The 23997-nt window shown below is 53.3% G+C and overlaps 3 protein-coding genes across 10 annotated transcripts in view; 2 read left to right on the top strand and 1 right to left on the bottom strand.

Annotated features, from left to right (window-relative positions):
- Window positions 1-360, bottom strand: part of USP37 (ubiquitin specific peptidase 37) — a 34678-nt gene extending 34318 nt beyond the window's left edge. Inside the window, exon 1 of one of the 2 annotated variants that reach the window (XM_064434797.1) lies at window positions 209-360. The gene's annotated coding sequence lies outside the window, so the exon portion shown is untranslated. The remainder of the gene's footprint in view (window positions 1-208) is intronic. The other variant, XM_064434799.1, reaches the window with a different exon arrangement.
- Window positions 360-12754, top strand: CNOT9 (CCR4-NOT transcription complex subunit 9). Its single transcript, XM_064434851.1, has 8 exons — window positions 360-514; window positions 5295-5474; window positions 5849-5964; window positions 7415-7524; window positions 8287-8396; window positions 8832-8930; window positions 11357-11448; window positions 12141-12754. Exons 1-8 carry the CDS (start codon window positions 491-493, stop codon window positions 12307-12309), a joined length of 900 nt encoding a protein of 299 aa, XP_064290921.1. The 5' UTR covers window positions 360-490; the 3' UTR covers window positions 12310-12754.
- A 1190-nt stretch (window positions 12755-13944) lies between these two features.
- PLCD4 (phospholipase C delta 4) lies at window positions 13945-23993 on the top strand. 7 transcript variants are annotated; one of them, XM_064434814.1, is made up of 17 exons: window positions 13945-14179; window positions 17070-17122; window positions 17472-17630; window positions 18092-18322; window positions 18546-18673; window positions 18991-19222; window positions 19614-19815; window positions 20083-20227; window positions 20644-20796; window positions 21145-21285; window positions 21643-21799; window positions 22190-22306; window positions 22581-22759; window positions 22887-23022; window positions 23113-23262; window positions 23356-23471; window positions 23649-23993. In XM_064434814.1, exons 2-16 carry the CDS (start codon window positions 17098-17100, stop codon window positions 23460-23462), a joined length of 2262 nt encoding a protein of 753 aa, XP_064290884.1. In that variant the 5' UTR covers window positions 13945-14179; window positions 17070-17097; the 3' UTR covers window positions 23463-23471; window positions 23649-23993. The 7 variants fall into 7 exon arrangements, with proteins under 7 accessions (XP_064290884.1, XP_064290881.1, XP_064290878.1 ...); XM_064434811.1 differs by lacking the exon at window positions 23649-23993 and having other exon boundaries at window positions 13947-14179; window positions 17073-17122; window positions 23356-23557; XM_064434808.1 differs by lacking the exon at window positions 23649-23993 and having other exon boundaries at window positions 13947-14179; window positions 23356-23557.
- The last annotated feature ends 4 nt before the right edge of the window (window positions 23994-23997 follow it).

Genomic DNA, 23997 nt, shown 5'->3' with positions numbered 1-23997 from the left:
GCGCTGCCGGGAGGCGCCGCCGCTCCCGGCCGGGCCTGCCCGCGCTCCGGGCTCTCCCCGGGCCCGGCCCCGCTGCCGCCGCTCACCCGCACACGGCGAGCGCGGCAGCGCCGCCCGCCCCGGGCCGGGCCGCTCTGAGGGCGGGCGGTCGCCGCGCGGCGGGAGGGGCGCGCGGCGGGCGGCAGCCGGTGGTGGCGGCGGGCGGTACCTGCGTTCGGGCGCGTCCCGGCGCGTCCCGCGGGGCCCGGCGGCGCGGGGGAAGGGGGCGGCGGCGGCGGATGGCGGGAACCGGCCACGGCAGCGCGAGACGGCGCGCAACGCGCGCCCGCTCACGTCAGCGCGGCGGCGCCTTCCCGGCGCGCCCCGCGCGCGCGCGCCCGCTCCGCGCGCAGGCGCCGGCGCCGCCCGGCCCCGTCCCGGCGTGCCCCGCGCGGCGGGTATGGCGGTGAGGGCGGCCTGAGGCGGCGGCGCTCCGCTCCCGCGACCCACCATGCACAGCCTGGCCACGGCCGCGGTGAGCTCCGCGCCCCGCCGGGGCGCCGCTGGGGATGCGGGAGCGCTTGTGGCCGCTCGGGGGGAGGGTGAGGCCGCGGGGTGGCGGGGCCCCCGGTGAGTGAGCTGCGTGCCCTCGGCCTCCCCGGCGGGGTCCGTTCGCTGCCGCCGCGCTGCCGCCGCTCCGTGCCGGCCGTGCGGGCGCTGCCGCGGCCCGGCGGGCTGCCCTGCCGGGTGACCCGGCTCTGCCTCGTGTGCCTCGCCGGGGCCTCCCCTCCTTCCCCCCGCCTGCCCCGGGATGGATGCCTCCTGCAGCCAGTCGCTGGTTTAAGGGACCTCTAAGAACCACTGGTAAAGGTGGCAGCAAAAGCAGGTTTAATACAGAAGCAGAAGCGTGACGAATTTTGTTGATAAGGTTTGCTCTGCTTTTTAAAAAGGACTTAGAGGAAAAGCAAGCAAAAGTCTAGAATTAATTAATCTACAACCAAAATAAATCCAAAAAAATTATCCACAGAATGTGTGTGGAGGGGGAACAGCAAGGAAGAAAAAATAAGGACAAGCAAAGGTAGGATAAAAAGGAATAAGGAAGACTCTCTCGCTGAAGCAAAAGATTCAAACTCGATCTTCTTTAAGTGACCTTAAAACACTTGTCTGTGACAGCTCCTGCGTGCCCAGCCACTCCTGTGCCCTCTGGGGAGCCGTTCCACTGCTGGCCCTGGCTGCAGAGGGAAAGAGCAGATAGTGAGAAGCCCCCCAGGGCGGCGGTGCTGCCTGCTCCTGCTTCCCCTTTGCCCCCTTGCAGTGCAGTACCGGCCATGGCTGGTGCTGGCCTCTTCCCTCGGGAAGCTGCCAGGGTTGGATGTGGTGCCCGGTGTTCAGGCTGGCAGGGGTGGAGCGGTGCCTCGGCCTGGCCGGGTTCAGAAATGGAAGCTGAGTTTGGAGGATGTGGTTATTGCTCTGTGTCTGCCACGTGATTGCGTTTGTGTTTTGGTTTTCTCCCCTCCAAATGCTCATTCGTGGCATGTGTAAGGCTTCCTAGAGCTGATGGAGGCTGTGTGTGGGAGGTGCACTGCAAAACCAGCAGTTAGAGCTCTTTCAGATGAACTTAGATCAAGGGTCTGGTTGGACTGCCGAGCTAATGAGTAAGTAAAGTTCTGATGAACAGGAGTTAGAGAACTTTTAAGTTTCTCCTCTTCATTTAAATGCTTGTGACTTTAACTGGTTCTTGGAGTGCTGTCAGAAACTTCTGATTTGAAGTACTGTTCTCCAGAGCATGGAAGGGTGTGCCAGATCAGGTAAACTCTCTTAATCAGCATTTACATTTTTATAGCACTGCAATTCCTAAATGTTTGTTGAAATGCATGAAGGACTCCCTTTATGTGTATCCACCATTAATCCTCTGTCTGTGTTCTAGTTACTAAAGACAATTTTAACAAAAAAAAACCTATTTCAGAATAGAGAGCAACTTTATTTTAGGACTCACTTGAATTTATATGTAATTTATGCACAGTTTATGCTAGCTGGTAGTTGTGTATTGAAATGCTTCCTACCACAGTCAGTGAGCTTAGACTGGAGGTGACAGGGAAGGGTGTTTGTCTCTGGAGATGTGCTCAGGGCCTGGGGTAAATAAAGTCACCTCTTAGTAAGGTCAGGAGCTGGCTGAGGATCCTTTGGGATTGTGAGCACTGCTGTGATAAAGCTGTGCTGAGCTAGGGCAGTGATCTTCACACAGTGATGCTGGTGGCAGAGCTGGCCTCAGGTGTCCGGCCTGAAGGCATCAAGGGTGCTGAGGACAGCCTGGAACCACTAAAGGTACCTGTAATTTGCTGTAGGGCATTGAAAGCCCTGCTAAAATCACATAATTCACTGCTGTGGAAGCTCAGAGTTCATTTTTGCTGTTTCTGAACTGATGGGCTATCAAAATAGTTTAAAAAACACATTATCCAGTTAGTCAGTGTCCAGCATTGACTGACCAGGACTTCTGCCAGTGTGCCTAGCAGCAACTGCTCAATTAGGAAGAGAAAACCTTTTGCCTAAATCAATTTGTTATGTGAGTGTTAGAGATGTCTTTTCTCCAAGAAGGAGAGAAGGTGTTACAAGATTTTTCATGATCTAATACTGTTGATAAATTTTGCTTTCCCTTTGCACAAAAGAAAGTCTGCCTGGTGGGGTTCTGTCCTGGAGCTTGCAGGATTTTTGTGGCCCTCAGGGTTCCCCAGAATTTTGGGTCTTAGAGAGAGAAGAAGAAACAATAATGAAATAGGGAAAAAAACATGTTTTTCCATATAAACTAAAACAAAATGAGCAACTGTAGAGCCTATGAAAAACAGTTTGTTCTGGCTAAGGCAGGTATTGGACATCATAAACTTAATTGTGTGGAAAATCTACTTAGTGTTCTCTAGGGATCACAAGCACATGATTGTGCTTTTAAGGGGTCGATGTATTTAAGCTTACAGGAACTGAAACTTCCAGTGAGTCTAGAAAAACAGATGGAAGCTTTAGATAACACAATTATAACAACATTATTGCTACACTGCTTGTCAACCCTCCATCCCACATAAAAACAAATGAGCTCTGTTCATTCTCCCTCTCTTTTTGAGCTTCTGTGTAGAAGTTAGCATTGCAATTGCACTCACAGTTGTAGGGGCACAAGAAACTTGGCAGGATCACTAATGTGATTTGAGATTTTGGGGAAAAAATTGCAAATCGAGTAGGTGAGTGTCCTGGTTCTGACCAGAACAGAGTTAATTTTTGCATTAGATGGGAAGGAGCATAGCTAGGCCCCAGAGATTATTCTGTACCACCTCACATCATTTTTCAGAGAGGGAGGAAGGACTTGATTTGAGTTTGGGCCAGTGTGGCCCAGGAAGCAGTTGGGTGTTGTAGGGGGGGGTTTCTTTTCTTGTACCCTCTGTCACTAATATTATTTAGTTTTCTTATCTCATTGCTGTTCCCAGTAAATTGTTGCTATCTCAACCTGTGATCTTTACCTTTTGTGCCTCCAATTCCCCTTTCCAGCTTGGAGTAGGGGGACTGGGAGGGGAAGGAGGGAGTGACAAGTGGTTTGGAGTGGTTTCAGTGGGAATGCTAAATTGGAGATTACCATCCCTAAGCCATGACAGTGATAAAAAAGAGGACAGGAGGAAATATGAACAGCTAAAACCAGCTAGTTTTAGCTGAGAGTACAGGGATTGATAACACCACACTGGTTTATGTATGAAGACTTAAGTTAAATTATACAACAGCTGGCTGGAGGAGAGGGAAATCCCACAGCTGGGGAAGAATGTCTTTGGACGTGACTGTGGAAATAAAATGGGGATAAACTGAGGAGGGAAACCTTTGCAGACACAGAGAAAGAAAGCTGTTGGTGTCTGGCAAACGTTTAGAAGTCTCTCTCCATCCCTCCTGAAGTCTCTCTCCTGCATCCCTTCTGGGACTGCCTCTGCCATGTGGCTTCAGGTTTTGCTGCAGCCACTTTCAGTTCCTGAGCTCCCCTGTGTTCTCCTGTGTGGTGAGCAGCTTGGTGATAGCGCTGCTCTCAGTGTTGTACAGGCTCTGCTTGCAGCTGTTGTGGGGAGCACATGAAGAGTTTCAGCTGGGGTTACAAAATAAAGAAACGCAGTCCTGTTCCCAGCTGGGATCACCGTGCACAGCGGGATGCAGAGCTGCTTGCTGGTGGGGCTGGCTCAGGAGCAGAAGTACCAACAGGGCTGTGCTTGGCTTCAATCATAACCACTGCAGCAGTGTTTCAAAAGGTTCTGACCTGGCTTTTGGAAGTGTTCACAAAGGAGGTTTTAGTGATGGTTTTTGTCTTCCTCAAAATTTTGTATCTGAGTCACCAAACTGTCTCCTTAGGAAACCTGCAGAGCATTTGTTTGCACCAAGTGCTGTTTGTGCCAGCAGGGGCAGGAGACAAAGTTTCAGTGAAAGACTTGTGCCTTGCCTTCCCCACAGAAATTATGATACAGTCCTTCTTTTCCCTCTTCTTCCTCTTTTTTTTGTATTAAGAACTTTTTTATCTTGATTCTCTTCTTTCCCTGATGTTTCAAGAGAGGCAGAAGCAAAATTTGGATTTCCCCTGAGTAGTAGAAAATGTGTTTTGCCCAGGAGTACAGATCTACCTTTCTCTGGGCTTATTTTGTACAGGAATCAAATCATCCTGAGACCTTGCACAAAGTCATTCTTGAAAAATTCCCTTTTAGCTCTGTGCATGTGAACAATGTACCTGGTGTCAATACAAGCCATAGGTAACAGCAGCTGTTACTGGCTGTGGCCAGTGTCATGCTGATGCTGAAGCAGTGAAAATGTTTCTAGTGCTCGTATGAATATTTTTCTCATGTGCATTGGGTGAATCTCATTGGCAGTTTCCAATATCATGGGTGTTTGTGGAGAGAAAAAAGTAACCTCTGCCTTACTCTGAATCTGTGGAATCTTGCACTTGAAGCATGAAATAAATGCATGCCAAATGCAGGTGGAGCACATTGGAGCTGGCTGAAGTGTGTGTGGCTCCCCAGGAGCTCTGCTGGCACTGATGGGCAGCACCTTGGCTCTCGGTGCTGCATGAAGTTACAAAGTACTGCTTGTCGTAACAAGTCAGGCCAGGAAATAAAGCCTTAGAATTTCAAATAGGTGAAATAACAAGACTAATCTAAGGAAAGGATGGATCCATGTCCAGGACATCTTAATAGGGCTTTAGGTCCTGCCCTCTCAGTCAGGAGTTTCTTTTTCTGTCAGATTGTGGCAACGGTTTGGGTGAGAACTGGCTAAAATGTTTGGACTGAAGCTTTCCTGTCTCCTCCCAGCCTGTGCCAACAGCACTGGCTCAGGTTGACCGTGAAAAGATCTACCAATGGATCAATGAGCTGTCGAGCCCCGAGACACGGGAGAATGCACTGCTGGAGCTGAGCAAGAAGCGTGAGTCCGTGCCTGACCTCGCCCCAATGCTGTGGCACTCGTTTGGCACCATTGCAGCACTCCTTCAGGTGGGTCAGCTGCCTGGGTCTTTGTTCTGTGCTGCAGCATCAACGTGTTGCAGAGCTTGTGCATCCATCAGGTGGGTCTGGGGAGGAACTGGTGGGATTCCTTATTGCCATTGCGTGGGAGTATGGTCTTTGTTGGATCATGTGGTGGGGGGAGCAGATGAAGTTTGAATGCACTCCTGTGACTCCATGTCAAATTGACTCTGACCCAGCTCTGCCCTTGCCTGAGCAGCATGGTTGCTGCCATGTAACTTGAAAGTAACTTGGTGAAAACAGACTGTTATCTGCTGTGACTGCACTTCCTTGCCAGTCAAGTGCTTTGGTGTAGCTTTCTGGTATTTTTCTCCTTTAACTTTCCACTCTCTGTTAATTTTTAGGAAATTGTAAATATTTATCCATCAATCAATCCTCCGACTTTGACAGCCCATCAGTCCAACAGAGTCTGCAATGCTTTAGCTCTACTACAGTGTGTTGCATCACACCCTGAAACAAGGTAGGTGTTTCCAAGTTCTGTGTTTTCTGAGGTGTTGATATGGACGTCTCAGCCCATCTGTTTGACTTTAGAAGCACTTTAGTTCCTTTCTTTTTTTCATTTGAGAGAAGCGAAACAGACAACAGAGCTGAAAGGTGGGCAGCTGCCTGCTGCTTTTACTTGTTTGCATGGATTATCGGGATGAGAGCTTTGTGGTCCTAAATGCATTGCATTCCCTGGATCGTCCTGAGATCTTGCAAATTCTCAGAACATTGGGTTGTGGCAGCTTCTGGGAGGTCAGCCAGAGCTAAGGGTACCTTTGTGTTGGGTACTGTGTGCAAGGATCCTTGAGCTTACAATTATTTAGGCAAGGATCTTGGTTAGAGCACAGTATCAATAATACCAAGGTTATGGGTTCTATCCCCACATGGGCCATTCACTTAAGAGCTGGACTCCATGATCCTTGTGGATCTCTTCCAACTCAGAATATTCTGTGAAGTCAAAAAATAACTCCTTAAATTTCAGCTTACAGTTTTTTAGAGCAGCTGTTGGAACGGGTGGAATGAACAGGACTGTCTTTCCCAGGCAAGTGTGAGGCAAGGGAGCAATAGCTGAGCCATTTTTGGAGTCCTCAGCCAGTGTCTGACTTCATGTTTGCTCAGTCTGTGCCCAGTCTGTGTCAGTAGGGAAAAATATGATGTTGGTTCAGCCAAAATCAGTAGCTAAAACTCAGAAGGAAACTACCCAGAGATCCACAATGTTCTTCTATTACTGCTGAGCAGCAGCATAGCTGAAGTTGATTTTGAGCTGCTGCAAAGCAGTGTTAAACAGCAACCCCCCCGCTCTTTGGTATCCAAAGAAATAGGGTAGTTTTACACGACTCACCTTTACATGTAAAGTTCGAAAACTGAAAATGGAAGAAGTATTTTGTATGATTGTGCAAGAGACCTTCCATCTGTTAGCAGAGCAATCTCCAGCATTCTACCTGCAATTTTAATTTTTCACTACTGCCAGAAGGCAGTGTGAGGACTCTTGGGGAAAGGTGTTTGTGCACATTTAAAGTCTGGTGATGCCTAAAGCTCAGCCAGTCTGTGTTTCTGAGAGGTACTTTTCACAAGCATTGTGCCTGACAATCCTTGCCGTTGGGAACCTGCAGGGTGAAATGCAGCAGTGAATGTACAAAACAGAGAGTCTGGGTGGAGGAGGAGGTAATAAAAACAACAGGGTGTGCTCAGTTCCTGGTCAGCTGAGGCAGGAATGCGGGTAATTGACAGATCAGGTGTTAGGTTTTGTGCTGTGCCCAGTGCAGGATTTGCTTTGTGCCTTCCCATCAGATAATTGTTACCCACTTTTGAGGAGCAGTAACAATGGGGTTTCCAGGAATAGTGTGAGGCTCTGTGTGGTAATGCCAGATTGTGTGCTCACTTTGTTTCCCTTGTTGTTCACACTGTGTGTTCTGTCTTTCCTGCAGATCAGCTTTTCTGGCAGCTCATATTCCTCTCTTCCTGTACCCCTTCCTGCACACGGTCAGCAAGACCCGTCCGTTTGAGTACCTGCGGCTCACGAGCCTGGGAGTCATTGGTGAGCAGCCAGAGGAACACTGGGGCACTGAGCTCTCACTGAGCTAGAGCAGCTCATGCTGTGGGCATAGAGACCTGCATGGCCAGACTCAGAGGTCTCTCGTTATTGGGATTTTCCAGGTCCTGTAGCAGCAAGAGAAAGAGCTGCTCCTTTGCTGTTGTGAAGGCAGACTCCTCTTCCTTTTCACTTATAAAAAACCCGCCAAAGTCTAAATGCATTCCCAAAAATACGTTTCTTTGAGTACAAGTACCTGCATGCTTGTTGTACCTTCACTCTCAGCCCTCCCAGCTAGGCACTGGGATGGGTGAGTGCAGGCTGGGCTTTCTCTGGGTTTCTGTCATTGATTGGCTTGGGTGTATTTTCCCTGTCTTCCCCTTATCCTGTTTTTTTACTTTCTTCTTTCTGCCCAAATAATTTTTCTCTCAATGCATAGTCTTAAAATAGATTTCTTCCTCCCAGAATTTTCTGTGGGTGCCATGATTCTTTTGTGTGTGTGTTACTACAGAGGCAGAGCCGAGAGTGCATCCCCTTTGCGAAAAATAAACAACCCCCAAACACGTTACTTTTACACTGATTACTTTTACCCTGCCAAAATAATTTCTTCTCCAGCCATGTGCTGCAACATATCTAGGATGACAGTTCTCTGCTTGGCATTCAGACTGAATGGTTTCTGGAGAGGGCAGAGCACAGGCCCTTCTTGAAAGGTGTAAGTTTTGAAATAGTTCATCATTTACTGATTTTGGATTTTGTTTTTACTTCAAGGGGCCTTGGTGAAAACTGACGAGCAAGAAGTGATAAATTTCTTATTGACAACAGAAATTATCCCGCTGTGCTTACGTATTATGGAGTCTGGCAGTGAGCTCTCCAAAACGGTACCTTTTTTTTGTTTTAATAAAGACACTTCCTTGTTCATCTCTGACTGAGCAGGCAGCCAGTGCCCTGCACAGCTGGCTTCTCTGCTGTTGCAAATGCTGGGACAAGTCTGGGTGGAGTTTTTACATCCTCAAAAAACCACACATACCATGACCTGAGGCTGCCAGTAGTTGGCATCTTATGCAACCTGAATCCTGTCATCTTGTACACTCTGATTTGTGTCAATCTCTTTGCTTTAGCCAGAGATGCCAGGCATTGCGTACTGTCCTGCATTTCATTTTGGCTTCTAACTTTCACTGAGTAAAGCATTTGCTGCCTGCTGGAAGACTTTTCAACTCTGGGGCTGACTTGAAAAGAGCACCACACAAAGGCTGTCCCTTTTCAGGGTAGATAAGTTGTTTATATGCTTTGTTTTCCGCTTTCCCCCATTCTAGGTTGCTACGTTTATTCTTCAGAAAATCCTCCTGGATGACACAGGGCTGGCATATATCTGTCAGACTTATGAGCGGTTTTCCCACGTTGCCATGATACTGGTAAGATTATTTGTTTTTGAAGTGTTTATATAGAAAAAATTAAAAAAAATGCTATAGCAGCCAGCCTCTTCAGCAACTACTTTACTGCTGTCTGGCTGGAGCACAGGATGAGGGAGGCAAATAATTCTTGGGCTAATTGCTTATGGCATTATAGCTCTGCTTCCATGTTTCCTTTGTATACTTCTGGTTTGCATGTCAAGAGAACACATATTAGTTGTGACATATTAAGTCCCCAAGACAAAAACAGGTAAACCTCTTCAGAGAAGAAAAATATTTTCCAGAGTTGTGTTTCCATTTCTAGGTGGGACGTGAATTGATTTAATTTTATGTAAGAATGATCACACAGTTTGGGTCATGGATCTATGTCCCAACCCTGTCTCTCACAACATGTTGAAAGAGCAGGGCAAGTTTATATCATACTTGTCATTGTAACTTCATAGCTACCAGCTACTTTCAGCTTTGGATTTCTGGGGCCACTTGTGGGGTTTCCATGTAGTAATCCCCAGTGTTTATCCCATCCACACCTTGAACCCATGGAAACTTTTTGTACCCACATTGTCTTCGGCCAAGGGGTTTCCTGGGTTTCCTGTTTGCTGCCTGGAATGTCACGCTCATTTTTTTCCTTTCTGAATCTGGTTCCCACCAGCTGCTGCATATGCTCTAATTTTTGTGTTGGAATAGAGAGAGAGCAAACAAGTTCTGTCCATTCTGTAATCCCTGTAAAAGGACGAATTTGGGTACTTAAAATTTGTTCATCTGAGGAGTAATAGCCCCAGCTTGAACTTTGAGTTTGCCAAGGGGAATACAAATCTACCCTGGAATAGGTATTGCCTATATGCTTTTTTGTGTTTGTTTGTTTGCTTTTTAAAGGGTGGTTTCAGGAGAAGAAAATGTAGCAGTAAGTTAGGCACTTCACAATGCTGGTTCCGTGACTAAATGTTAATATTTTCATTAGGAATATTTACTTGTCTGTTTTTGCAAATGTAAAGAAAACATTGCCTCCTATTCACCCACAAACAGCAAAATATGAATGATTTTGAGCTGATGTCCCTAGCATCCAATATGATGTGATTTTTGCCTTCAAGAAGATCAGCTTTGATGAAAGTACCTCTGACTCAGGGGAAAAGTGAAGGATGCCGTTAGAAACTCTGGGGCAGGGGGGAGAAGGAGACCATGCCATTTCCAGACATGAATTCTTCCTTGAACACAGAAGGATGTGGGTGTGTAAAGCTGTATTAGCCTGTGTAGTCCCACCACTGGGTGAATCACTGGGAGGATCAATATTCCATAGTGCAAGAGAGAAAGATGAAAATGTTAACAGACTTTTCACTGTCTATTTCAAAAGGCAGGATAGTGTACTCCTGTCTAATGAGGGTGATGATTTACTTCCATGTCTGCTAATGACTGAGTAAGATGTCACACAAGTCTTACATGTTTTTAAAAGAGCAAGTTAGTATTTTCTATCCAGGAGCTCTTTGAGGAGCTTGTGGCTACTGTGAAGAAATAATAGATAATCCTGGGGAATTGCTAAGAGCAGGAAGCTTGCAAAAGGGCAGATGAGGGGGACCTGCTAATTGCTAATGGCCAGGATGTCCAAATACAGGTGAATTTGGCTAATGGGGAAAATGGTTAGTGCTAGCTAATGTAGTTTACAGGAAAGAAAACAACTGGTTGGGCAGATGTGATTGACTCCTAAATATAAACCTGCAGTCTTAAATTCTTCAGAGCAGGTGTGTGAAGGCATCCACACTGTTTGCTCAGCTGGGCATGTTCAAAGGTGCAGCCATGTGCAAAGTCCTACTTAGTGTGAGAAACAGAGAAGAAGATGTGTCCATGCCTTCCTTCCCTGGAACAGCTTCATGAGAGATGTAGCAGAAGGAAAAAATAGACTGCTTGGATGCATGCTAAGACCAGATAAGGATCTTACTACACATGTGGATGAGCCCAGTCCTATGGCCTGGCTTTCCAGGGTATTGCTATTGTCTTAAAAGGATGTTGAAATGAAGGGAATGCATATGAGAACAGGAGGTGTTGCAGAGCTTGGGACCACACCTCATGGTGTCACTTAGCCTGAGCACATCAAAATGTTTGGAATGTGTCTGTCTTCCATGAGGGGGAAACCCCAGGGTCTTTTTAATCTCACAAAGAGTTGCTAAGTAGTCCTAGGAGGTAAAAATTAAACAGAAATGAGATGAGCTTTCCTCGAGCTGCTGGGGGAACCCTTTCCAAGTCATGGCAAGCTGCTGTTCTCAAACGCATCTTGGCAAGCAGCACCAGGCTCCCTGCAGGGGTATCTAGAAAAAGGTAATAGGCTGTGCTGCGTGGGAACCCAGAGTAAGTGATCTAATGATCTTTCCCAGTCTCTGTTGATTGTGAAGCTGTTCTTTTAAAGACTTTAACTGGTGGCGCTGGCCTCTGTCAAACAGGGTAAAATGGTCCTGCAGCTCTCCAAGGAGCCGTCGGCACGGCTGCTGAAGCACGTGGTCCGCTGCTACCTTCGCCTTTCCGATAACCCCAGGTAAACATTTTAGGAGTTTGGGCAAGGGCTTCTCCGTGCCCTGGGACACATAGTTCTTCAGTTCTCCTCCACAGTGCCCACCTGGGGGGAATCAAGTTTCCTGGTCGGTCAGCTTTAGTTCAGTGTGGAACATGGGTGGGGTTTTTGCTTTGATTTTTTACGTGCTAGTCACAGGAGCTTTTATGGTGCATGGGAGAAACAGTCACTGTTGGGGGATTGTGTAAATTCCATTTGTGCAGGTTACTATGCCTGAGCTCATATGTAGCTTGAACAAGATACAAAGGAGGGCCTGAAGTGGAAGGTACACTATACTCTGCCTCTTCCACATCAAGACAGGCTGTTAGCAGTAGATGAAATTCAGTTGAGAGAATACAAACTGATCTCCTGCTAACCAGTAGCTCTGCCCAAAGCTTCTGGGAGTGTATTTGTTGCCTCAGTCTCTCCTAGCATTGCATCACTTTGCTGCTGGGTGTTGGGGTGCAGGGGCTGCTTGGCGGGGTTTGGTGTGCGGGGTGGGAGCTGTGCTGGCTGCTGAGTGCCACCTGCTGCGGCGCTGCTGCTCAGTGCTTTCCTTGGCTGGCTCTAGCAGGGAGGCCTCCAGGCAAAGGAGCACCGTGTGCCCAGTGGGGTTTGCTCCCCTCTTGCCCCTGTGAGTTTATTTGTTGGGCCCCGTTTCTTGTCTCTTGATGTAGGGCACGTGAAGCTCTCAGGCAGTGCCTTCCTGACCAGCTGAAGGACACCACCTTCGCCCAGGTCCTGAAGGATGACACCACCACAAAACGCTGGCTGGCTCAGCTCGTCAAGAACCTGCAAGAGGGTCAAGTCACTGACCCACGGGGCATCCCTCTTCCTCCGCAATGACTGCTGGGGGAGGTGGGGCACTGGGGAAGAAACAGCTCAGGTTTACAAAGAACCAGGAACAGGTGACCTCTTCTGCAACAAACTGGGCACGCCAGCTGGCTGCTGGCCTGTCGGACCATCCCACCCAGCCAAAGGGCTGCTCTGTAGAGTGCAGCAAGCCTCCGGGGATCCCAACACCAGCAAATGCTGATACTACAGCTTCAAAAAAAAATCAATAAAAACAATCTGTGTAGATCCCAGTCTCTCCGGGAGGCTTGGGTGGCATCTATTCCCCCACCTCCAGGCAGGGGGTAGTGCAGATGTCCACTCTTCCAGCAAACTCAGCCTCTGCCCAAGTGGTGCACAACAGCGGGTATGTGCACCACATCCCTCCAGTTCTTGTCAGTTCTTGTTTACATGTCTGTTTAGATAAGTGAATTGAATAAAAGTTGATGCAGTTGTTTTATTCCCTCCTAATACTGCTACTCAGCTGCAGGTAGTCCAGGGACAGTTTTTTCCCTGCCAGCACATCCTTGCTCCTGGCTCTGCATCCGTCTGTCACAGTGAGCTTTTCTCTTCCTTTCCTTTGGCGTGGAGGAAGTGGCTGCAGCCAAGCCACTGCGGTGCTTGTCCCAAGAGGAGGGGTGGATTACTTGCAATGAACCCGTGTGTCATCAGGTTGCTTCCCAGAGCTCTGGGGAAGGATTGTGCCTCCTGTGCTGTAAATAGTTCACTCCCATAGCAGACCAGCAGCCAGAGGCTGATGTGTGCTGGTCTCTCATCTAGACCTGGGAAGGCTGCTGGCTGGCTTATCACATGGAGCTCAGTGTGAGGGCACCTGCCTTGAGGTGGTGGTCAGGCCACCAACTGCTCTGCTGCCTGCAGGCTCCAGGTATGCTGCCTCCTGCACCCGCTGCTGCCCGCAGGCGCCTCTCAGTCCTGTCCCCTCCCTTCCCCCCCCCTCCCGCTCCTCTCTGCCAGCCAGGTGCATCCATTTCAGCTTTGAAACCTGCCTTGGCATCTGCCACGGCCCCGCTGCAATTAAACTGGACCAGCAGCCACTTACCTGCCGCCCCTGTGCCGGGGGTAATGCGGCCGCAGCGGGCTCTCGAAGCAGTGGAGGAGCTCCCAGGCTCTGCGGCAGCAAAGCCTGCTCTTGGCTGCAGGCAAGCCTGGGCAGCTACTTAATTTCTCCCCCCTCTTCGAGTAGCCCATTTTGCTGATCATCTGCAGTGTCGTGCCAACAGTGTCTTAAATCCCATCATTTCCCTTCCCTCCTCCTCTCACAGCCTTGCATAACAAGGGCAGAGCACAGCCTCTTCCTTGCCCTCGGGTTCCTGTTTTATAACCATTGCCTTTTCCCTCCTTTTCACCCTGACCTTGCCAGGGTGTGAAAATGCTTCTGTTTGGTTGATTGGTTTTTGTTTGTTTTTTTTTTAATTCCGATTAATAAATAATAAAACCCCAGCCAGCACAAATTGGTCCTGGTCTGGTCTCTCGGGGGGAGTGGGGTCAAGCGGCGCGGTGGGGATTTATTGCAGATGGGAGGAAGGGCGGGATGTGCCGTCCTGGGGGCATGAGCCTGCAAGAGTGGCCTTTTCCCAGTGGGAGCTGGCTGCGTCCCTGCGGCGCCGCATCTCTTGTGGGACAGGTCGTGTGGAGGGGATGCTGCCCTCCAGGGAGGCAGCGAGCCTGCCGGGCTGACAGCAGTTGCGTGCCTGAAACGTTTTTGTAACCGCTGCCGCACCGGGCCGGCGTCCGGGTCTGTGAGAGCATCGGCCACCCCAAAGTTCAGCTCGCTCTGCCCCCAGCCCAGCCTGCCCTAAGGCTGCCCCAGCTTGGATCCCCATGGGTGCAGGCGGCCCTGGGGACAGACAGGCTCAACCGGAGGGTAAGGATGGGGGCTCGACCCCAAACAAGGGGCGCCGCAGGGTGCTCCCAACGCTGCCGGCCCCTCCGCCGCCTTCTTTACCTGCCCCCCCGCTCCGCCTCGGGAGTGGCGTGACCTCAATCCGAAACGACCTTGAGCGGCAGCGGCTGCGGGGCGAGCGGGGCCGGGGGCGCCCGCGGGGGCGGGGGGCCGGGGGAGGGCTCGCTGCCCGGCGCTGCCGAGGGGCGGGCAGCCCCGGCTCGAGCGGCGGCTGGCGGCGGAGCACCGGCGGAGCGCGGCGGAGAGCGGGTACGGAGCGGGTACGGAGCGGGCGTCCTGCCGAGGGGAGGGGGCGACGGCGGGTACGGGGCTGCCACCTCCAGGTTCCGGGACCCCCTCTCTCGGGCTGCGGTGCCCCGCAGCGGCTGCACCGTTAGGGTGGCGCGGGACAGAAATGCCGGCGGGTTTGTCTCCTTTGCCGTAAGGTGTGATTTGTCCCCTGAGCTCCAAATTCCTTGGGGTTTGCTGCCCCATCCCAGAGCCTCTTGTATCTTCCCCGCTTCGCCTCCAAGCCCTTCTGCCCCCGTCAGCTGCCGGCTGAGCAAAGCTCTAGGACAAGGGCAGTTGGAAGCGCACCCGGGCAGCGAGGTGCGGGGGGTGCCTGAAGGGGGGTGCGGGGTCGTCCTTCCCTCTTCTGGCACCCTTACCCGTATGGTGGCTTTTTATTCTGCCGGGCGACTCTGCACTGGAACGGCTGGGGACCGCTCACACTCACTGGCCCTCCAGCTCTGCTGGGGCCTGTCACCACCAGGAGGGACGCTGATGGCTCGGAGTGTGCTGGGGTAGCTGGGGCTGTTCTGGCAGCAGGCAGCTGCCCTGCGGGAAACTCTCGGGTTGGGTTTCTCCATACCCTGGCTCTCCTCCCGCTTGGCTTAGCAATGTAATTCACACTGGGGCAAGGGGGCCTGCGAGGGGCCGGGCTGTGAGGGGCTCATGGCATCCTCAGGAGAGATGAGGATCATCCACACAACAGCAGAGAGCAGAACAGATGTGTCCTGGCACTCACATGCCCTTCCTTGTGCTTCCTTGGCTTGGAAAGGGGCATCCCTTCTTTGCTGCACTTGTGGGGAAGGCACTGCTCCATGGTTAGGACTGGGAATACTTGGGCTGTGCTGGGAGCCTGGAAGGGCTGGCACTGAGGGAGAATTTAGCTCCAAACTCTCAGTGTGGTTAATGGGCCCAAGCGCTACAAGCTGCCCCTTAGCATGCTGCTACCTTGTACACATGCATGGCAGGGTGCCAAGAGGACAGAACTGTTGGTGGCACTGAGCCCATCTTTGTCCCAGTCCAGCATGTCTCCCTGCTTCTCCAGTTCTGTGCCACCCCAGCTTCCCTAAGACGTGCCCATCTCCCCCATCTCCTATGGCACAGGGGCTGCAGAGCTGGTGAGCACCTGGAGCTATGGCCCTGTGAGGAGGCTGTGCCAGGCTGGGTGCTGCTGGAAAGCAGGAGTGCAGCCAGGGGGGTGACTGGTGTTATTCCCCTGGTTCCCTGAGGGCCGGGGGGTGCAGGGGCTGAGAGCACACTGTGGGGGGTGGATGTGGGGCACTCCTGGAGCTGTGCTAGCCAGCATCCAGCACCGACTCTGAAGGGCACAAGAGGAGCACTGGGCTACCCCACACTTTTGGGTGTGGGCACTCCAAGTCCTGGGCCAGTGGGTGAGTGCCCTGTGGGCTGGATGTGGAGGATACAGGCACTGCAGCAAGTCCTTGCAGCCTGAGCCTTGCAAGAAGGACCAGTGTTGGGAAAGCACAGCCGCAGCACTGGGCACTACTGGAAGGCATTTGGGATGGCACCCCAGCTACTCCATGTCTCCTGCAACACGTGAGGTCCCCAAGAGTGGACAGATGATCCCTATGTGCCCTGGGGACAGCCAAATAGCCATAGCTTGCTCCACAATTAGGGTGTCTCACAAGAGCAGGGCCACAGCCCTGGCCAGTGCTGTTCTGCCCTGCTGAGCCACACGGAGAAGGGGGTGGCTGCTGTCTGTCCTGAGAGCCCACAAGGGTCTGGCAGCTGGGCTTGGCAGCTGCCTGCACGCTGACGGCACCGGCTATTCCCAGCCCTGCACGACCAGTGCCTGTGCTGAGTCAGGGACCTAGGGCACAGCTGCCACCCCTGCGCCCTGGCACAGAGCCCTTTGCTCCCAGGACCCTGGGGCCCCTCCTGCACCCAAACCCCAGCCCACCAGCTGTGGCATCCGCTCCTCCAGGGCCCAGCTCCAGCACCTGGGTGACAGGCACATCCAGTGATTTGTCAGCGTAATTAAAGTCTCAACAGCCTAATCAAAGCCTCATTGTCCAGTAGTATTTATAGTCCCACTCACTGCCATGTGCTCCTGTACAGCTGTGGGTGCAGTCACTGCCTGAGGTGCTGGTATTCCCTGGGGAGAAGAAGCTGTAGGAGCTCAGGGTCATTGCTGTGCCTCTCCCTTCATTTCAAATTTGCAGGTTGGGGTTGTTTCCTGGGTGGTGGGGGTGTTCTTGGGTGCTGCCAGAGCAGTTTTTCCTGGTTTCAGGCGCTGCTTCTTACCTGGGAGCAGCAGGGCTCTAGTACCCGCTGGGCTGTGGGCTGTCAGAGCTGGCAAGTTTTTTTGTTTTCCACCAACACCTTTTGAGCTCCGGCTTCCCGGTAACACAGATTAATATTTCATGAGTATGGCGGTGTGAACTCGACACTTAAGGAATGCAATGACCCAGCAGGAGACAGACACAGGTGTGCTCAGATGCGGGCAGGGGCACACACACCTCGCACACACGTGGGTATGGCTGGAGCCCACTCGGCAGGAGCTGGGCACAGCATGAGGGTCTGACCTTGCTTCCCCCAGCCACTTTCTCTCTTCCCTCCCCAGCAGCTGCCAGCGTGGAGAAGGCAGAGCTATGGCATCGCTGCTGTGCAACGCCCGTGAGTGCCCCAGCGGAGGATGGGTGCAGGGCAGGGCATTGGGCCATCTGGATTTATGCCGAGGCAAATCTGGCTTCTGGGCTGAGCTCACCTTGCTGCACTCAGAAGCATACCTACCCCACCATGGCCATTGGGATTTGGGCTTGGAAGCCCCAAGGGTGGATGGGAAGGGTTGATGGGGAATCACCCTGTGCACCTCTCGTGGTGAAGGGAGTTTGTTCCTGGTTCATCCCTCCTCCCTCACGGATTGAGGGACCGTGTGTGGCCCCAGAGGTGAGAGGAAGCAAAGTACCAGGGCACAGTGCCTGGGTACCCCCACCCTCAGTGACGCAGCCCGTGCTGCCCCCAGGCATCCAGCTCACGGACACGCTGGAGCAGATGCAGCAGGGGACTCTGATGCGCAAAGTCAAGTCCAAGAGCTGGAAGAAGCAGCGTTACTTCAAGCTGCAGGAGGACTGCATGACCATCTGGTACCAGTCCAAGAGGACAGGCAAAACTGAATCTGCCTGTGAGTACCAGCTGCTGTGTGGGCCATGAGGCCAACAATAGGTGTTAGAGTGAGCAGGGATGTGAAGGTATGGAGATTCTTGGGCCATGCTTGCTAAGGGTGCTGGGGGATTGAAGAAAGGCTCTGCATGCACGTGTGATCTCTTTTCACCCACACCTCTCCATGAAACATCCTGCCCCCAGCAGGACCCGTGGGTGAAAAGGGCTGAGTAGAAATTGCAGCTGATACAAATGGAACCTCTGGAATGCCAGCGCAGGAGTGAGCAGACAGAGGGGCAGATGGATGACTGGCTGACTTGATAGTTCAGTGGCTAATGGATAGATAACTGGATGGATGGATGGATGGATGGATGGATGGATGGATGGATGGATGGATGGATGGATGGAAGATGTCTGCGGGCGGTGCCCCTTGCCCTGTGGTCCTTGTCTCCTACAGACAGGCCTCCCCTCCCTCTGCCCCAGTCTCCATCAGCGATGTGGAGACGGTGCGGGAAGGGCACCAGTCGGAGGTGCTGCAGAGCGTGGCTGAGGAGTTCCCCCCTGAGCGCTGCTTCACCATTGTCTTCTACGGCCGTCGCGGCAACCTGGACCTCGTTGCTGGCTCGGCAGAGGAGGCACAGTGCTGGATACAGGGCCTGCGTCAGCTCATCGAGGTGGCCACCACCATGGACCAAAGGGAGAAGATAGACCAATATCCTTCCTGAGAGCACCACGCTGCCCCCCACACCCACTGCTGATCGTCCCCCAGGCCCTGTGTCTTCAGCCTTACCCCAGCGTGTGTGTAGCTGTTCTGGGTCTCACCACCTGCATCAGTGCAGGGCACAGGAAAGGGAAAAGATGCCCTCTGATACTACCCAGCCCCTTTTCTCAAAGCCAAGGTCCTTTCCCTTAACATTCGCCCTGTTTTCCTGCACATGGATTCGTGACTGGTTCCAGAAAGCTGACAAGAATAAGGATGGGCGCATGAACTTCAAGGAGGTGCAGCGTCTCCTGAAGATGATGAACGTGGACATGAACGAGGATCATGCCCTGCGGCTCTTCCAGGTAGGCACTGCACCTGAGAGCCTGGGGGGATTGGAGAGGGACTGGAGGGGCTGGAACAAGCTGTACAACACCTCCTTGCAAAACATCTGGTCACATCCATCCATCCATCCATCCATCCATCCATCCATCCATCCATCCATCCATCCCTCCATCTGCCCATTCATACATTCCCCCACTGATCAATGCCTGCCACTGCCACTGCTGTGGGGTCTCTGCGCCCTCTCTTTGGGGTGGGAGAATCCTCCCACAGCCACTTTGGTGGCCAAGACTCCCTGTTGTGCCCCATCTGGATGCTGAGGGAGCTCCCTTGCAAACAGGATGCTGACAAGTCGGAGTCGGGGACTCTGGAAGGGGAGGAATTTGTACTCTTCTACAAGGCTCTCACGCAGCGTGAGGAGGTGCTGAGCCTCTTCCAGAAATACTCTGAGGATGGAAAGAAGCTGACACTGCTGGAGCTGGCGGATTTCCTGCGGGAGGAGCAGCTGGAGGATGAGGGCACAGAGGAGCTGGCCATGGAGCTCATTGACAAATATGAACCATCAGAGACGGGTGAGGGCTGGCTCAGACATCAGCTGTGCTCTGCTTGGGGGCAAGGAGGGGTCACAGACTCATAGTCCCATAGCAGAATCATTCCCAGCCCCATCCTGCTGTGAACAGAAGACTCACCAAGGTGTGATCTGGGTGCTGTTCCCTTTTATTTGGTCCGTTCCTGACCATTTTGGTGTAGAAGGTTGACCACCCGTGGTGTGCAAGCACCAGCTTAGGGATCCACTGTCCACCTTTCCAAAGTTACTGCCTTGCTGCATCTTTCTGTGCCTGACTCTGGCAGCAGCTGTGGCCATCAGTTTAGGGATTCTGGGAGCCTCCAGCAGCCCTGCTTGCCCCCATTTTGTCTCTTCCATGTCCCTGGCTGTTGCTGAACCTCCCCCTGTGCCTGCAGCCCGGGCCCGCCATGTGCTGAGTGCTGATGGGTTCCTCATGTACCTCTGCTCCCTGGAGGGCTCCATCTTCAACCCCCGGCACCGGGGGCTGTGGCAGGACATGAGCCAGCCACTCTGCCACTACTTCATCTCCTCCTCCCACAACACCTACCTGATAGAGGATCAGATCCGGGGCCAGAGCAGCATCGAGGGCTACATCAGGTAAAGGGTCTGCTCCCTTCCAGCTGCCCTCCCACACCCTCCCACCCCAGTGTCATGTCCTGAGCAGCTCCATAGGGCAAACCTCAGAAGCTCCTTTGCTCCTCTGCAGTCCAGCACTCCTCTGGCCATGCCCTGCATGCAGCAGCATCCCTGCCCTTGGTGGGTGTCCCCATGTCCCTCAGGGGTGACACCCACGGGCAGAGGGGAGCGCAGGGAGCTGGTGCCCTGGATGAGTGCAGGGTTCCAGGGATGACAACCCGCTCCCAGGGCTCTGAAACGAGGCTGCCGGTGCCTGGAGGTGGATTGCTGGGACGGGCCAAATGGGGAGCCCATGGTGTACCACGGCCACACCTTCACCTCCAAGATCCCCTTCCGGGAGGTGGTGAACACCCTGGGGAAGTACGCCTTCAAGGTAAGGCACCCTTCCCAGGGGCTGGGGGTCGTGGGTGGGTGAGGATACATGGCAGGGGTGGGTCCTGGAGGGGGAGTGCTGCTGAGGCTCACACACCTGGTGGTGCAGCAGGACTGGTCACACTGCGGGGAGGAGGGTGGCTGTGTCACTTTCTGGGGGATAGCATGGGGGGTCTGACCTACAGCCTGCACTGTGCTGTGCCAGGGGTTGGGGGCTCATGCAGACATGGACTGTTGGGGGTGCAGGGATGAGATGGGATGTGGGGGATACTGGGGGATTGGAGGGGTATGAAGGTCTCAGAGGACAAACAGACACAAGGGGCTCCATCCTGGCACTGATCACGCCTGGATGAAGCCCTTGTGAGAGCTCACCAGCCCCACCAAGGCTTATTTCCAGGTGTGCATGTTGCTCCTCAGACCTCGGACTACCCGGTGATCCTGTCCCTAGAGAACCACTGCAGCATGGAGCAGCAGGAGGTGCTGGCCCAGCAGCTCAAGGACATCCTGGGGGAACAGCTCCTCACCACTCCCATCGATGGGCATGTCCCCACCCAGCTCCCATCCCCAGAGGTATGGACAGAGCATGGCTGTGCTGCCATGAGAGTGCAGTCAGGAGGTGGATCTGCTGTTCAGAGGATAGGCCAACCTGTTCCAGCATGGTCCTGCTCCACTGGAGCATTTGAGGACACTGGGGATGGGTACTGTGTCCTCATGTTCACAGAAGTGCCAAGGCTGTCCCCAGGGGTGTCTCCCCATGTCCTGCAGAATCAGACAGCAGGACAAAACCCTCCTACCCCTCCCCTTCTGAGTGCTGAAGGGAGCTGGTCATGCTGGCCTCCAGCAGTGCACAACCTCAGGGCACAAGGCCCATGGAGGCACTGGGAAACTCAAGGTGCTTCTCTATCCCCCACCCCACAGGAGCTGAAGCACAAGATCTTGCTGAAGGGCAAGAAGATTGGGCGGCTGGAGGACACGCTGGACGGGCCAGGGGATGAGGCACCTGATGTGTCTGATGATGACAATGGGGCAGAGGCAGAGGAGGAGAGGAGGAGAGCAAAGGTAAGTGGCCAGGTAAAGGCTGGGGACCAGCTAGGAGAGCTGAGCTCCTGGACACAGCTATGAGCTGAGGTGACATCTTACTGCTTAGAGGAGAGACAGAGACTGCAGGGACATCACCAGGCAGGGAGGACAGCCTTTTCTGCCCCTGGCCATGCCAGACCTCTCTTTGTTGTGGTGGCAACATATTGGAGGTTGCTGCTTGCTCTGTCAGGAAGACTGCTCGTAGCAGGGGTGCTGCCACCCCCCAGCACACCCCTGGCTGCTCTTACCTGCCCTGGCTCTAGGGCCCCTGGCCCGGGTGAGTGCTGGTGGACGGTGCTCCCATCAGGAGGGACCCAACATGGCTCTGCTTTGCAGAAGGACAAGGAGACCTTGGCACAAACATTGTCCGACTGTGTCATCTACTGCAAGAATGTGCCCTTCCGGGGCTTCCAGGAGGCACGCAGCCATTCCCGGCCCTCGGAGGTCTCCTCCCTCTCTGAGGCCAAGGCCAGGAAGCTCATCCGGGATGAAGGTGAGATGAGGGGGGCAGTGGCACCAGGTGACTGGGACAGAGCAGAGGGGGCTGACGGCTTCCTCATGGGTAGCGCCAAAGCCTCCCGACACTGGGGTTCCCTCCCTGTCTGGGAGAAACAGGGTCCAGTGGGGCTGTTCTGTGGGGTTTTGCTCTGGTAGGGGATGAGGTTATTGGCTTAGAAAACAAGGCAGGACACCTGGATTCCTGGGCAGGGAGAGGGATGAGAACTGGTGGATGGGTGCATAGATAGATAAGAGGATGGATGGATGGATGGATGGATGGATGGATGGATGGATGGATGGATGGATGGATGGACGGACAGAACATGTGGGTGACTGTACAAGCCAGAGAATGACCCCACAAGTGGGCCTCCTGCTCTATCCCCAGGAAATGAGTTTGTTCGCCACAATGCCTGGCAGCTGACACGCATCTACCCCAGCGGCATGAGGACTGACTCGTCCAACTACAATCCCCAGGAGATGTGGAACGTGGGCTGCCAGATCGGTACGGCGGGGTGCAGCAGGGCTGTGGGACATGCCCCGAGTCCTGTGCTAAATGCCACCCTCAACACCTGTGTTAGTGCCAGCTACAACCCCATCTGGAGCCAGGTTGGGTTGCCAGCTCTTGCACTGCCCTGGGGATGTTCAAACATTATCACCTTATTCCCTTATGCAACTCCACATCTCTCTGGCTGTGGGGACAGGCTGGTTTTCAGCTCAAAGCAGAGTGTGGTATCTCCAAGCTGTTCTGAACCCTTTTCCCTGCCACCTCCCTCCAGTGGCCTTGAACTTCCAGACAGCTGGCACGGAGATGGACCTGTGTGACGGGCTCTTCAGCCAGAATGGCTGCTGTGGCTATGTGCTCAAACCACCCTTCATGAGGGATGAGGAGACTCTCTTCAACCCCAGTGACCCCAGCAGCCGGCAAGGCCCTGGCCCCACCACCCTGACAATCCAGGTACAGGATTGTGGAGAGACCCTGGAAGCTGTGACAGTGTCCTGGGGCTCTGTTGGTCCCAGACAGATGGGGACACTGTTGGGCAGTGTGCTGGAGCCAAATAGCCTCACAAAAGACAGATTTGCAGGTAATCAGCGGGCAGCAGCTGCCCAAAGTGGCCAACAGCAAGGAGGGAGCCATCATTGACCCCCTGGTGCGTGTGGAGATCTACGGGGTCCCTGCAGACCAGGCACACCAGGAGACCAAGTACATCGAGAACAACGGTGAGACCCACAGCAGTACCACGGCCCTGCTGTGCCCAGGCACACTCCCTGCTGTCCTTCACTCTCTCAGCACCTGCTCTCTCTTCCCAGGGTTTAATCCCCACTGGGATGAGACACTGCAGTTTCAGATCTATGTGCCTGAGCTGGCCCTCATTCGCTTTGTGGTGGAGGATTATGACAAGACTTCCAGGAATGATTTTGTGGGTCAGTTCACCCTACCATTTGCCAACATCAAACCTGGTGAGTGGCTGCTGCCCAGAACAGCCCTGCAAGCATGTCTGGGGCTCAGCTGGGTACTAGAGAGGAGCCAGAACCTTGCTGTCCTTCCTGCAGGATATCGGCACATCCATCTCCTCTCAAAGGATGGCACCAGCATCCCACCCTCTTCGCTCTTTGTCCACATCCGCATCACTGAGCCACCTGGCCCTGAGCAGGACTGAGCTCACGGGGTGAGCAGCACCCAGATGAAAGCCATACAGCCAGCTCCAAGTAGCTGGGGCCACAGAGCCAAACACCTTGCCCTCTTTTTAAGCTGTTTCTGTCATTCCTGTGTCATTGTTGCTGCTGTGATTCCCTTTGCAGTAGCCTCCGAGGGCTGGGAAAAAGCACTGACCTCCCCTTTCCAGGTTCAGGATGCTGCTGCTCATGCATGAGTGTGGGGTCTATGCCAGTGGAGCTCCCTGTACCCGCCACAGGCACCCTGCCTGGGCCCACAGTCAGAGCTTTACTGTGGGGAGGAGGAGAGATGGTGTGTGGCCCAGCTGTGCTGCAGGGGCTGGTCCCCTCCCAGTCAGGGGAGCAAGGCTGGAGCTGAGCAAACCCCAGGGCTGGGCACAGCTGGGAGCTGAGTTGGTCCTCACTGCGCCCTAACCCTGCAGAGCCCCATCACATCCCTTGGCCCCTACAGCCCCAAATTAACCCTTATCCCATCCTTTCTCTGTTAGCAACTTAATAAATTGTTCAGTGACAAACAGG

This window comes from Passer domesticus, chromosome 10 (assembly GCF_036417665.1).
Source record: "Passer domesticus isolate bPasDom1 chromosome 10, bPasDom1.hap1, whole genome shotgun sequence".
NCBI classification, from domain to species: Eukaryota; Metazoa; Chordata; class Aves; order Passeriformes; family Passeridae; genus Passer; species Passer domesticus.
This window is presented reverse-complemented; position numbering and strand designations above follow the sequence as displayed.